At 41.3% G+C, this 15,607-nt stretch overlaps 1 protein-coding gene across 3 annotated transcripts in view; it reads right to left on the bottom strand.

The window, feature by feature from the left end:
* The window catches only part of PTPRT (protein tyrosine phosphatase receptor type T), a 475,775-nt gene that overhangs the window by 114,235 nt on the left and 345,933 nt on the right, over positions 1 to 15,607 (bottom strand). For all 3 annotated transcript variants that reach the window (XM_075108692.1, XM_075108691.1, XM_075108690.1), the window contains exons 10-11: positions 9,346 to 9,547; positions 5,859 to 5,961 (exon numbers count right to left, since the gene is read on the bottom strand). In XM_075108692.1, coding sequence (XP_074964793.1) covers positions 5,859 to 5,961; positions 9,346 to 9,547 — 305 coding nt within the window. The remainder of the gene's footprint in view (positions 1 to 5,858; positions 5,962 to 9,345; positions 9,548 to 15,607) is intronic.

Genomic DNA, 15,607 nt, shown 5'->3' with positions numbered 1-15,607 from the left:
CATTTTCATTCTCTCACATTCACACATAAAGAAAAAGCAGATCCACTTTATCTCTAAGAGGAAAGAAATTCTCTCATTTACCTTCAAACTCTTGCCTAAATTAAAGGCAGAATGCCATGCAGGACAAACCGAGCTTGAATGATTTCAGAACAATGTCCCTGAGGTATACTATAGGAGATGTTAATTAATACAGATAATGAGGCTTATAATATCAGAAGCCTAGATTGATAATCTCATTCCTCATTAGATGCTACAAAATTAAAAGATCTAATGTGATGACTGTTTGCCCTGTATTCAATCAACCGAATCACGTGATGCATACATTTGAATACGAGTTTAGAAAAAGCAGGCCAGGAGTTTTATTTTCCAGGTATTTATAACATGCCTATCAAAGCAACTGAACTTTCAGAATTACCAAGGGCATGATAATTCGTTATGTTCCCCATAGCTTTCCACATTAGAACCTTTTTTATTGTTCTGCTGATCCTTGACTCCAGTCTTTATTTTCAAGCACAAGGTATGCTGCATGGGAGTTTTAATGCCACCCTTTCTTGGCATTAATGAATTAATTATCAACATAAATGCCTGAGGCAAGCTCATGTGATACCACTAAGAAGTTGCAAAGCAGCGAGTGGTACCGCATTGCTCTCTGTATAGCTATGGAGATCAATACACTAAAGCCGCCATCTGTAAAACAAACAAAAACCCTAGCAAATATTGCGAGTTTATAGCTTCTTGTCTCTTTCTTCCTCAGAAACAAGGTCACTAGGCTTGCAAACTACTCCTTCATAAGGACAGAAAGAATACTGAGCTTTAAAAACAAAATCAAAATAAGGATGCCAGTGAGAGGGATATAGGAAGGGTAAGCTCAGGATGAACAGGCAATGACTGAAATCACGAGAAAAGAGAGAATTATGTGGAGATCAAGGTTACAGCCTTTGGCTCCAGAGATTCTCAATTTCTACTTTGTTGCAGACTGAAATGGAAGGCAAATTTTATCTCGTCAAAGCCTCAGTTCTCCAACATAAAATGGAAGCAATACCACTCCCCTTCGCGCAGGAAACTCTCATTTGTTACTATACATAGGAATACATAGGTACACAGATACACCATACGGGATTGTTTGCTTGGAGAATAGCTTGAGCACAAAACCAGAAAAAACCCACTGTTCTTAGGTGTTCTGTTAAATAGCACTACAAGAATTTTCTCTGAATTTCTTTAGCATCATGTAGACCAAAAACATTTCCTTTATTTCATGCGTGGGAGACCAAGAATCAGATGATAATACCCAAGAGTAACCTGGGGCTTGGTCCATATAAATGGACTTCTACTGGCTGGCTGATGGTATGAAAATATTTGTTTCACCTTTGCTCCATACTTCAAATCCAACAAAAATATTTAAACTCCCATTCTCCTATTTAAATTTACTTCCTTTAAGATGTACATTAATAAACTAACCCATCCTTCCTCGCCATCAAAATGATCACAAGTATCTGACCATTGCACACATACACAATAAATAACTCCTACCTGAATATCACTTACACAAGCTACTTACACCGCATACACAAATATATATATCTATAGATATATGCATAAAGGCAAGCGCAAACACTGAATGCCTTTGTTCTAATCATGCTGTTCTTTAGCACGGTACAGGGGTCAGGTGCCTAAAGATCGTCCTGTACCTGCGCGCTGGCAGACACACAAAAGAACATCACAGACTATTTACTGATATGCCTCATAGAACGGCAGGAAGATAAGGAGATTAAATCCATCTTTCTCCAAAAAAAAAAGTTCTCCATTGTCTGAAACCCCCCAAAATAATTGCAGACTCTTCTCTAACGTCCTTCTACACTGTCCTGCGGCTCCAATAGGCAGAGCAGCATATTGACAAGGCAATCACACCTAAGGGGAGCATTTACTTGAACTCTGAAATCCTCAAAACTAATACATGCTGTGGAAATTTGACATTCTCCATAATAACAGTATAGGTAGATTGATAGAACCAACTGCATGTTAATAAACCAGATGGACTTTCAAATATCCAACGCACAGAAAACAGCCCAGTGGACATGTCACGTAGACAAAATCCCTCACAGTGGTATTTTCAAGCAGTGAATGGGATATAAATTCTCAAGTAGAGGACTAAAGATGTCATATGTGAATAATCTATGAAGGACTGACTCAGTCTTCCTGACAATAACAGATTCAAAGGCAGAATTATCCTCAAAATCACATTGGAGATTTTCAGGAAAGGGTTGAGGAGTAAAGATTGGGAACACTTGCATTCTTCTTTCCTCTTCTGAATCTATTATAGATGAATGTCAGTCTTCAGCAAATCAATCACAGCACCATTCACGGGCTTTAGATTGATATAAGAACACCTAAAACTTATTTTTAAAGGGCAATGTGGAGTCAAGCTCTGCAGGTTATACCATGGAAAATAAAGGCAAGAATGAAATGCCTGTGCCACACGGGAGACTATTTATGCTTGCGATGCTTCATCTTTCTTTTGGCGATAGGACAAAATAGACAAAAGAATATCTACGTTTATATTATTTCTATTAGTTCATATGAAAGTGTCTTCATTATTATCTGTAGATCGTTAACAATGCTGAGTTCATGATCATTAGTTTTATAAACAACCTCATTTAAGTTATTTATCAGGAGCGCTGGGGAACATCAGAAATGTCTTAATGTTGAAAGTGACTTTGGATTTGGTGTACTTGCATTTCAGATGAATGGAAATACAATGAATCTTACTTGAAATATTCTACTATATTACTCTAAAAATGATCTTGCAGACCATACTCCATCTGTATGCTGCACAGCCTACAGCAGAATGAAATAACACGAGACAAAGTCACATATCTTATGTATAGATACTAGTTTCCAGTCACACTCCCACACGCACTCCAACTCACCATCCCCAGCATATAAGAGGAAGTATTAAGAATAATTACTGTACAGTCATTTTTTTTTTTTCATCTTCACAGTTTGGGAGGACTGTGATAAAAACCCAGGGCACTGCAGAGCCGCCACTGGCTGCCTGAGAACTGTCAGGTTGATGAGATGAGGGGTTGACCTATTCCTGCACCGTGAAAGATCTGAATATCAGAGGTTTTATGAGAAGATATGAGGAAAATCTATTTCAGACTACTTTCAAGACCCTTTTAAGAACCATCTGAGGCAAGCTAGGATATGAAAGGTCAGCGTGCAAAGGGGAAGGGATCTAGGAAATCATGGTCATGTCTACGAGGGAGGCCAGGAGAACAGGCATCCTACCAGCATGCTGCATCATGCGGGATCCCCTCCAGCAACCTCCGCACCGGCTCGCTGTTGTGCATGGAGATTTCTCACAGTCATTTGTCTCGAATCTGTGTTTTCACTAATGCCTTGGGTAACTGAACAGGGGATGGCATCAGACTAAGAGGGGCTGCAAGTCATTTAAGTTTGTATCAGAATTTTAAAGCATTTTGAAAATCAATTTTATAATTTTTAATAGAGGTGAATGGAAAAGATGATACTGGTGAAGGAGAAATAAAACACACACAAAAGGTAGAACCACCAACCAGACACCAGCAACAAAAAGGATCTATTGTTTCTCAGCTTGGATATAAAAAAAACATTTAGGAGGAAAAAGCACCTCATTCGAGTGCGTTGAGAGCATCACAAGCAGTTCACAGTATGTTGTTCTTCTAATCTAATGAGTGCTGTTGAGGCCTCCGAGGGAGTGCTACCTGCTTTTGGGTACGGTATTTTGAGAGAATTTACATGAACTGGAGCGTGCAGAACAGACTTAAAGAAAAGGGAAGAGCCTGGGAAAATCTAAGGTTGAAATAACTGGATTTGTTGAGGCTAGACCAAGCACATCTGTATGATTATACAGAGACAGGTATTCACACATTCTGAGGCTGACACAGTTAATGAAAAGCTAAAATTCTCCCCAAGACCCCCCGCCCCGCCGCCCATTCTAGTTTTCATACGTGTCTAAGTCAATGAAATGGGCTCATAATAGGAAGTAATCTTATTCACTTTGATGTAGCATGTAAATATTGCACTCTGCAAATGTGTGTATAGTAGACTGCAATGCAATTAAAGAAACCAGACCAAAAATTTATAAACCTCTCCTCCATTTTTTTATAACAGACACTTCTGCTGGAAAAAACATTATTTACTGATTACAGCTAAACTACAGTAAATTGACTCCAAGAAAAATCACAAGGCTTTTCAATAAAAAGACAAAACTACAACAATCTTAAGACAGCAGGTGGTAAAACGAGATACAGGAATGTTCCCCCATATAAAGAAATAAAACAAAACAGAGCTGTGTGATTTTACTGCTCTTTTCCATCAGAAAAACATCCCTAAAGGACTCAGAAAATAGGCTCCTATATTCGCTCATATGGAGTACCAGATATTGAAAGGGAAACTTTAAAATACATTGCTCAGAAAAACTTGAAAAGGGATGGTGCTATGTCTTAAAGAGCAGATTTTTTGCTTGAGGGTATCAATGCAGTCTGGGGGGGAAGCTGTGACACAGGGTGGACCACCAACTGGTACAGGATATTTCATTAAATCAAGCAGCATACATCGGAACAATTTGCTCCTGAATACTTAGTGGGACATCCTTCCAAAGCACTGAGAACCTGCCAGTGGGACACAGAAACCCAAGTATGAAAGAAGGGACTACGGGGTTTTTAAAATACCACCCATAGGAAAAATTTCAGAAGTCTCTTATTGAAAACTGGAGCTAGAAGCCTGAAGAGCCTACAGGGAGGTAACGGCTGCTGGATACCCCTGCAGAGCAGTTCCCGGTGTTTTTATTGTAAGTGGTTCTAACTCCTGCTCTCAGCTGAGGGGTCTGGCAGGATGAATGGCCAACTGGTCCTTCTGCCAGCGGCAGACAAGGCAGCGCTGGCTCAGAATGGAAGTTTGTCTGTGCTGGTGCCTTTCACCACGTACAAATTCCCTTAGGCAGAAGAGAGCAAAGCAATACAGACCTCTGTAAGTCGTGTTTCCAGAGTCAGGGAGTGGCACAGCGGGGACATGGTTTAGTGGGACCTGGCAGTGTTAGGTTTATGGCTGGACTTGATGATCTTGGAGCTCTTTTCCAACCTAAACGATTCTATGATTTCAGCATCTCATCATTAAGAACAGGACCCAGCTCAGGGACAGCCAGGAGTATTTTCTGCAAGGTCCTTGCTCTATTCCACAGGAGCCTGTGCAGCTCCCTGTCTCTAAATCACCTACTCCACCAGTGGAAACTGTGCTTGCCTACAACTGGTGAAGCCTTGCTAAGCCAGAGTTTACCTTTTCTGAACCAGTTCACTACTTCACTCCACAACCAGCCCAGGAGCAATAGCTGGATTATAACAAAGATGTGAGGAGTGTGGTTAGATCCAGAATCTGAACACACACATCCACAAGCGTTAAAGATAGTTCAGGCATTCATGCGATAGTTACAAAAAGGCCTTGTCCACCACGGAAGAGAGGGTGGGAGACGGAGGCCTGAAGCCTCCTCCACCTTTGCGCGGCGATGCCCAATTCACAGCGCCACGGTACACAGCTGGATGCACTGAAACTCCAGCGCTGCAGAGGCGCCTGAAGCGGTGCTGAAAGGGGAATAACCCCGTGCAACGCTATCAGTAATCCTTCACGGAGGTTAACAGCGGGAGGCAAGTAGGTTGAGGCGTTTATAAAAGGAGACTGTGAAAGGCAGAATCAACAGCAGAGTTGGCCTTTTAGTCGGCATTTGCTTTCAGCAGCTACGTTATCAGACGAGAATGAGAGAGGCGTGAGTGAAGCCTGGGGAGGAAGGAGAGGGGAGAACTGTGAAAAGACCAAACCCCTACCTGACAGGTGCTCCCCGGGACTGAGCGGGCTTCAGCATCACAGTGATGGTGGTGTCAGTCTCATTCAGGGGGGAGTCTGTGTCGTATTCTGGCATCGACGGTGCTACAGCAGAACAAAGGGCAACATGTTAGTTATACACCAGTTATTGCCTTTGGTAGTGATGGCAACGTAATATTAACATACTTGGGAGGCCGTTTAACATTTCTGAAATGAAACATCTCAACATTATGACCAAAACTGTCAAAACTGCTTAAATATTTGTAACTCTTCTCCTATTAAAATTAAACAGGAATTGAACACCCATATCTTCAAGCTGGCTTTGAAAATCCTGTCTTGAATTTTGAAGACTTAGTAATCCTTTCAGATAGGATCATTTCTTCAGTTTTGAAGGTGAAGAAAGAAAATTGCATGGACAATATAAAAGATCACTTAGGATGAGCGAATCAGTGGCAACAAAGAATAGCACCCAGGAAAACGGCTATTGTTCACTGTCCTGGTCATTGGATCAGACCTCCCACATCTTAGAGCTTTTAATACACAGTCTTAAGCTGTGTCTCCTTGATTAGCTGGAGGGTGTGTTATGAAGGACGGAAGATGAAAAGAGCGGATCACAAATTAGCCAGGTTATTTTAGCACTCAAACCCATGACATTTTACCCCAGTGCTTTAGTGGTGCTGAATCAACAGGCAGCTGCACGGCTTGCAATGGTGTGCTCAGGCAGTACCCAGCCATGGTGTCCCCATCGCTTCGCTGGCATGTTCCCCAAAGCGATACTGAAAACCGCTCAATATTCACACTTAGCCAAAGTCTAACTTCTACTTCTGCTTTGACAGTAGGATAGCTTTCCTTAGGAAATATATTTTACTTATTATGTTACTGCTTCCTTCCCCAGTACCAGACATCTGTTTGGGACAATTTTTACCGTGGAAGAACTGAAGAGGTCACAAGATCAAAGCAGCATCAAATTTCTTCCAAAGATGCAAGTTTAATTGAAATATCTTTAAAGTTTAAAGCAAACAGAAGAATTCACACAAATAGTTCACCTGTAACTCGCAAGGACAAGCTGCGTTGTGGGGGTCCCCAATTTAATCCTCTCACAGTGATTTCTGCTGTAATCCTGTTTACAATCAGGATTTTTATCTAAATGCCTGAAAACTGTCAAGAATGGTGGTTTCTATTACCAGCTCGGCTACTGAATTCCCTGTCAATAAGCTGGCAATGAATTCAGAATGAATGCCAATTCCTTAACAAGGATTTCTCTGAAAAAGTTGCTCTGCATCACGGGGAAACAGAATGAGACATTTAAATAAGATGCATGCCACCAGTGGTCTTCTGTACCCGAGATCACCACAGCTGCTGGAGATGCCACAGCAAGAATCATTCAGCACCCGCTATGGCCAGAGGCGATGGTGCTACAGCACAACACAGTGCCACAAAAACGTTGCAGGGCTAGTTTGGACACAAGAAACACCAGAAACAGGCCGGGCTCTGCCTTTGCTGGCTCCATCACCCTGCTGTGAAGCAGCTTCTTCTAGCCTAGCTGCAGTGCTGCACTGGTGCCACCAAACTGTTTCTGATACGGTAGCTAGCTCGGATGCCTCCTGCTGGCTGTGCACTGGGACCTGCTTAGCTGTCTTCTGTGTAAGAGACTGCACCTGCCACACAGAACTTACGATCTTACTTTCAGGCACCATATAGTTAAGAAGTAAACACAAAAAACATAGATCTTGTCAGGACTCGCAAGTGGTATTGAGTGTAATTTAGCGATCAGAGCTGTATTAGTAACAAGACACTGAAATAAGATACAGTCTTTTCTTGTATAGTCAACAGAGAACAGTTGTGTAGTACCTCAACAAAACTACAATTGGCAGTGATCTCTCTAGAATAGCAAGCACTGCTGAGCAATTTAATGCCTATTTTGCAAGATCCCAGTCCTGCCCAAAGATTAGTCCTTAGGAATTCTGACGTTTAATTGTGCTTAAAACATACGGAAATGTGTCCACCCATATATAAACATATACACTCACACATTGCTACAGCAAGATGTCTTTTAATTTTAAAATACATAAGCTTACCAGGACGTTCCAGTCAACACAAAAAAACAACTCCCCACTAACCTTGGGACTGCCTCTTAAAGTAAGTTTAACAGTAATTTCCAAATTACATGTATAGGATTGACCATGCAATGAGATAATCTAATGCCAGAGACTACCCTAATGCCTGCGTGCGGTCTGTGCCTACCTGTGGGTGAACCTGATAGCTTGGAAGACGGAAGAAAAAAGACGATGCACCAAGCCCAGTGTGCATACAGTGAATAATCGTGCAGGCTTCTGACACAATTCGAGCACTCATTGAATAATAAAATGCAAAGAAACTGAATCAGAGGGAAAAAGCACTGCCATTACTGTGCTGTTTTACGTCTCTGGTCACACGTGAGTAGAGTGCCTGCCGTGCCTCCCCTCCGCAGCAGAGCCGCACAGACCCTAACGGCCGTGGAGCTGCCGCGACACTTAACGGCCTTACTTCGAGCGGTCGAGACACAGGCTTTTGCGCTAAGTGTTCAGGGTTCAAACCCAGCTCACCGTTAGTGGAGGGAACAGACACATTTTACTTCCTTAAGATTTACTACTTAAGATTCACCTACTGCTAACAACTTATATTTATTAACCAATTTGGAAATAGCGCAATGGAGAATATGCGCTGTTGTGTGCTCTTTCTATGGCATCCAGCCATAATTTCAAGCATTACAAGTGTCCTGAATATCCCAAATGTTTATTTTGCCGTTACAGAGGAAACAGCTTAGGTATTAAAAAAAATGACAGTTTCAGACTGTGTTAGACAACCTATTTTAGTGCTATCAATGACATATTAAAATTGAAGTCTATATATGTCTGCCCAATATCATCTCTACCCTCCCTTTATCCATCTTTTTTTCTGATAGCTTGCCTAAATTTCCTTTTTTATTTTTTTCTAGAGACACATGCACCTTCTCTTTGCAATGCCTCCCAATTTTAGTGCCATTCATACACGTGTCTGCCTATCTCAAGCCCTCCCTCTGTCCTTACTTAGAAAAAAAACATTAAAACAGCTTTCCTCCTTTATTTTTAGTCTACTTGCACTATTAATTCAATTACTTCATTACATCCATTTTGGTGCAATCTGAAAATAAAAGCCACATTATCAAAGGATCTTCCCCAGCGACACAGAAAATACTAACAATTATTGCAGGGATAGCTCATTTGTAGAACTAACGAAGGTTCACATTTAAATGCTCCACAAAGATATTCATAGATATTTAAGATATCCACTGCATCTCTAACCAGAACAAACACAGATACTGGACTTGTGGCCATTTCAAAAACTTGCCCTGTGAAACCCGTGAAAGAGACACTAACCTGAATACCTTTTTATTGCTCTATGCATCAGCTGGGGGTCTAAGGAACAAAGCCCTAGAAAGCTCTTTATTTTTCTTCTCCAAAGCAGTACCTGAAATCTTAGTTGCAATCCGTGTTGTGATGGGTGGCCCAAAGCCCTTGACTGTGCTGGCTTTGATGGTGAATGAATACGTAGTCCCTGGGTATAATCCTACAAAGAGGTGATGTGTTTCATTCCTTAGTTTGAAGACTTTCCCTCTTTGGCTGGACAGGTCAGCACTGGGATCCAGAGACCCAACGGCCTTGTATGTAATCTGCAAATGAAGAACAAGGAAAGTAAGGTGATAAGGGGCCTTCTGCAGCTGGCCTTCCCCCGCTCCCCTGTTTGCCTCCTCTCGAGACTAGACATTGAAAGTATAGGGACAGATATTATTTCAGTGTCTCTAGTGAGTGGTTCCGTATTTGGATGCTGGCAAACAAACATGACAATTTTTCCAAGGCTTTACTTAGGAAAAAACTAATTTCTCCTCTCCACTAAAACCTCAGCATGGGCTGATTTACAACAAAAGACACAAAGAATTGCTTTTTGTTCCGAGTCTCAGAACTTCTGCAGCCAAACCAGAGCGCACAGCACGACCTGCAGAATTGTCATTAGAATTTCCCACACAATCCCCCACAGCATACGAAAACTTTCGGTGCAAACACGGATACATTTTCCATCACGTATTTTTTCCTTCTGGCAAATGGTCCTCTCAAAAGACCACTGAAAACAATGGGAGCCTTTTACTGATAACAAAGGTTTTGGAAGTATTTTGCTGGGCTAAAGAGAATACGCCAAAAAGAAAGGTTGAAATGAAATGGTATGTTTAAATGAAATAAATATCAAGGCTTTAGACAAAAGCCTTCTCTTCTCTGAGCTAGTAAGCCAGCTTCTGATATAATTTCCCTCCCCATTTTTAGCATCAGTTTGCAGGTTTACATGTGGTACCATGCCTGGTTTTCACCTGAGAGAATAAGCCAGCAGGGTTACAGACTTGGAGAGCCGTTCATGAATACACCCGCTGCTGGTGCTAACACACCTTTAGAGGAATCCAAGCTGAAAGCACACCTTTGAAATTCTGCTCGAGCTCCATTACACTTACCCGTGGCAACCCTGTTGATACACAGACACTTGCAAGTAAAACTCATGACTTATTTACCAGCCAATTCCTTCCCTGCGTTCCAAATTCAATCCGAAGGCAGCTCAGTTTCAACTGAGCTGTCAATATAATATAACGTGCTCCACTGCTCTCCTAACCTTTCCTGATACTAAGGGATCCTCGCTTATTTGTAATGAAACGCTATGAATAAATCAACGTATGTTAATACACGAAGCCTTCAATTTTTTATGGACTCCACAAGAATCTAATTCCCAGCTTTGCTGAAAGAGCCTTTGAAAATTTTTAAGTCGCTTGCATTATGATGGGAGGAAAATGTTACATTTTGAAGAAAAATAAATGTACAGTGTCTAAAAAGGGGGACTTTAATAATAACAGGATAAATAAGAGACAGAAGCTGACGTTACTGACACCAGAGAAGGGTGTGAGTGTGTGAATCCTATTATTTTGACAGAGGAGAACAATTTAGAGCTGACACCCAAGACGAGGCAGCATCACAGGGAAGGGCCGTGCATTACACCCAGGCCCACAGAGCAGCAAGAAATTACAAAAGCAAAACACTTAAAGCAAATATAATTAAACAGCTTGCAGGTGATTTCATTGAAAACCTACTAATTTTTTTCCAGGAATTACAACCTGGTTATAAGTTTCCATGACTTGCCAGAAACCTGAGGAAGAGAGATCTGAGCAGAACAGTCATTAAAACGAAATCAAATTCAGGGAGAAGACATCTTTACATTTGCTCCTTTTTCTGAGGTACGGTGAGGACCGTGCAATTCGGCATGGGAAGGGACAACATTTTGACAGTTCTTATTGCACCAAGGTACTTCAAGGAGAGGGGATCTGTAAAAACACCATCGGAGTTAGAGTAAGCATCAAAGACCTTAAATTAATGATATGACCCATATAAAGATATGACCCAGTCAATGCCACAGCCAAATCCAGAAAGAAAAATGTATTTCATCTGCTAGGTAGGAATGAACATAGAGCGATATGTATGCTCTATTTGCAAATCAAGTGCTAGAGAAACAGCAATTCTATAAGATTCCAAAGGGGAATCAGCAAAATAGGAGTTTGGGAAAAAGAAAGGGAACTTCCTACTGCTGACCCACTAAAACCACATCCAAAGGATGCCCAGGCAGTAGCCTCTACGAAATCGGTGGCATTTATTTTCAAGCAAATTATGCAGAAGGCTATACATGTAAGTGGATAACGCCCTTGTCCTTGATAGCCATATAAATAAAAGTATTCAGCTACCTGCATCAGTTCTATAATCACTACAAAAAGAGTTATTTTTCTTCATTAAAAAACCCTATCACCTTAAGACAGACAGAGCCAGAAAAGCTTTCAATAGAAAAAAAAGTCACCGATTTAAAAAACCTAAAACAACAGTCTGTCTGTCTTCTGTTGAGTATAGCAGAGAATATGAGAACAAGGGACCTTAAAGTGACCTGGGTCGACTCACAAGAAGCAAGGAAGGAGAAAACTATACTTGAGAGAGAGTACATCCACGATTTGAGATTGTAGTGTGGGTCAATTTTCAGAAACACTTCTCACTCAAATCGGACGTCAGTATTTCCCAAGACTTTTATTTAGGATATACATGAACTGCAGCAGAGAGAGATTTGTGGCATAGCCAAATCGTGAGATTATTGTTCCTGCAGCAGACTCTCTATTCCAATAGATACGAACCCTGTTAAACCAGGTGACGTGCAGACATTCAGAGAAAGCAATCCTTCTCCCCAAAACATACCATTTAACTTTAACACACAAACAGTACCTGGATGCAACACAGAGAACAGGAAAGCAATACTACAAAATTGCGCGTGTGGTCCAGTTTCCTTCAGTCCATAAGCAGAAATATTCAAGGGACTGCTAAGGAAAACGGTGTCAGCAGGTACAGCTAGTTACCGTGCCTTTGCTCTCATCAGAGTGAGTCTCAAGCTCTTCTCTGCTTGCCACAAGAGCTGTGAATGACTGAAGTGGTGAGGAAAGTATATACGGACACCGCCAGGAGAGCCCTGGGCTGCGTACACACCTCTGCTGACGGCTTTCGTCACGACCACGCTGAGCTCGCGTTCTCCTTGTCTCCGTTTTGCTATTTATAAAATGAGGGCCATTACACTCCTCTACACAAACATCGTCGTGGTTGAGGGTTTCTGTGCATTTCTGTAACTGCCGGGTGCTGATGGCTGAGCAGCAAAACCGCAGGGCAGCCAATGTAGTAGCCCTGAAAACAGCCTTCTCTTTTTGGAAAAGGAGGCAAATTCCCTTCCAGCTCGGGGCGGGGGGGGAAGAAATGCATCATTTTCCCTTCCAAGTAAGATATCTGCCGTTTCTTAGATATTCATGCTATCCCAAGAGTGGATTAACATCTGAGAGCTCAGGCTGTTCCTCTGTGGGCCTCCCAGCGAGCAACATCAGCTCACATTCAGCCGTTGTTGCCAGCAGAGCCTCCTGGCACACATCCGTGCTGCTCCAGCCACAGGCTCCCCACCCAGCTCGGCAACATTTCTCATACTCAGGATCATCTCCATTTACTGAAGTTGTTGGTATTTCCCCACTGGAATATCTGAAAAGTGCTACACCGTGTGTGTCTGTGTGCACGCACGGCTCTGTGTCAGGGGATTTCTCCTACAGAAAGAAAAGGTGTTGTAGTGTATCACCTATATATTGGCTGTCATGAAAGAGACTAAGAAGTTGCCACTCTTTTCCTTAATTGATTTAAACTGAAACTTCCTTCTGAAGGAAGGGAAATTTCAGGGAATCAGACACTGAAAAATTTTCAAGAAGAAAATTGAAATTTCCAACTCTGGAGTAATTTATAAATGCAGAGAAACGTGTCTGGAGAAGAAGTACGGCACTTTCCTGGAATAATAAGGATGCTGAAAAAAACCACCTGCTCTTCTGGTTGGTATGCTGAGTATTTATCTTAATTTCTTGTTCCAAGTGTCAAACCATTTCATTACAAAACAAACAAGAGATTCTAATCTAGAAAATGAGATGACTCAATCACTAGAAAGCAGCTGTTCTGAGTTATTTATAAATAATCTATTTTAACAACAAGCCATGTCATGTAATACTTCTGTAGTCTGAAAAAAAAAAGAAACAATAATATTAATTTAAATGTTTAAAAACCTAGACAGAAAACAAATGAGAAAAGACTCAAAAATATATTTAAGAATTTCACTCTGATTGAAAATATTGAAAATATTTGGTTTTATTCTAATGCAGAATAAATGCAAATACGAAGATGAGGATATTTCTCACAAGACTGAAACTATGTTTTTTAACCAGCTTCCTGGTTATCTCCTGCACAGCAGGCAGCTGTCATAAGTTGAAAGTTGTCTTTCCTCTGCAAACTGGAACGGCTGCCCTGAGTTTGCATATGTAACATAGATTTTATATATCGGCTGCGGGGCAACATGACGGTCAGAAGGAAAAGCTTTAGTGGCCAACACTGCTACGGTTCTAATCATAGCAAACACCGTGCAAGCTAAAATACAGCAAACCCAAGAAATATACATTAATAAATCCTAAATCTTCCTTGGAACCTCCTTCACTGAGTTAATGAAATGGTTCTTAAACTGAAGCAACCACAGCGGTACATTTGAAGTAAGCAGAAAGTCAGAAGTCGGATGGCATCGGAACTCAGAATGATTAGGAATAGCCACATTCCCACCAGAAGAAGAGGGACAAAACACTGACCACCTGGTATCCACCCAGCTGGACAGGAATGATTTCTCACGAGGTGCACAGACGCCTCAAGTCCCTGGTTAACTGTGCAAAATTTGGCTACACAAGTCCAAAATCTTTGTAAAATGCAAAACAGGTCAACAGTACAAGCTCAAGTCTACTGGAAACTACCAAAAAAGGCTTTATATATTTGATCTCCAAGTGTTCAGGGATGTATAATTGCTGTGATAGACTACAGAGAATAAAATAAAAACAGATCTGCGTAAGAAATTAGATGGTTAGCGAGTGCGCTCGTATTTAAGCAGGCATCCAATCTACGCCAGTGCGCTCTCAGTCCCCACGAACCAGAAGCACTATTCCATCCTCCCCTCTGGTTTTTACCCATTTTAAAAGTTCAGAGTATTAACTCCTTGAAATCACTAAGCAAATACTATGTTAGCAACCACCAAAATGAAGATATAATATTGAGCATAAGCACAGCTCTTCTCTCCTTCACAGAGCCTAATTTAACACAATTTTCTAGGGAAACGCAAACGCTTTGCTAACGGTCATCTTCTGTGACTGTAAAACTTCTATTACAATATGAGGCCTTATAAAACTTTCACTGGGAAGGGAAAGACCATAGCAGAGTTATTAACTGAACTAGGGAGCACAAGGCTATTTACCATTGCAAATTTTTCTCCAGAGGAAAAAAACATAATAAAAAAGAATAAACAAGAATAAAAAAAGACTAAAAAAACCCCACCCTCAACCCACTTGGATCTTCCCATACCCCACAGGCGTACGGGCAACTGTGTATCCACACAAACAAAATGAGACTCTGATCCTGGAATATATTATCGTATGGATTCATCAGGCATATCCTGAATGTGTCTGTTCAGCCTGAGTATCGGCACGGACTGGAGCGCATAACTCTGCAAGGACTTCAAAATCTGCTCAAGAAGTTGAATTAACATTCAGCAGTTCATCCTAGACTTTGGTAGCTACCCTGTGCCCGGGTGCTCGCTGCGTCTCTGCACCATGCTCAGCAAATGCAGACAGCAACAGAAGTCTGGTGAAGTTTACTCCACCTAGTAAGTGTAACTGAAAACTGGAGGTTAAAAAAAAAATCATCCCTGTAGAAAAAAAGGTACATCTTTTTAAAACTGGAGTAATTCAACAGCAAAACAGACTGTCAAGTGATGTGGTAAATTACTCTTCTGGTTTAGACATTCCTTTGGAAGAATGTATTATGGCCCGGTCCTGAGGCCCAAGCTTAATACAAGAACAAATTGTGATAAAGATCTCATCACTTCAATGTAACAGTCCTCCTTGCCCTCCACTGCTGAAATCCTTTGGGAACCCTGGATGGCTCTTCAGATTCCCTTTAATCCTCTCAAATAAATAAATTAACAAGACGGAATATTCTGCTCAAATCACGGCTGATGTATCCTTTTAGCCTTCCCATATGTTTGATGCATTCGAATAAGCTTTCACACTGATGAATAACTGAGTTGTCAGGATTTCATGTGTTCATAACCT

This window comes from Phalacrocorax aristotelis, chromosome 13, assembly GCF_949628215.1.
Source record: "Phalacrocorax aristotelis chromosome 13, bGulAri2.1, whole genome shotgun sequence".
Lineage (NCBI taxonomy): Eukaryota > Metazoa > Chordata > Aves > Suliformes > Phalacrocoracidae > Phalacrocorax > Phalacrocorax aristotelis.
The sequence above is the reverse complement of the archived record's forward strand: the minus strand, read 5'-3'. Positions and strand labels throughout refer to the sequence as shown.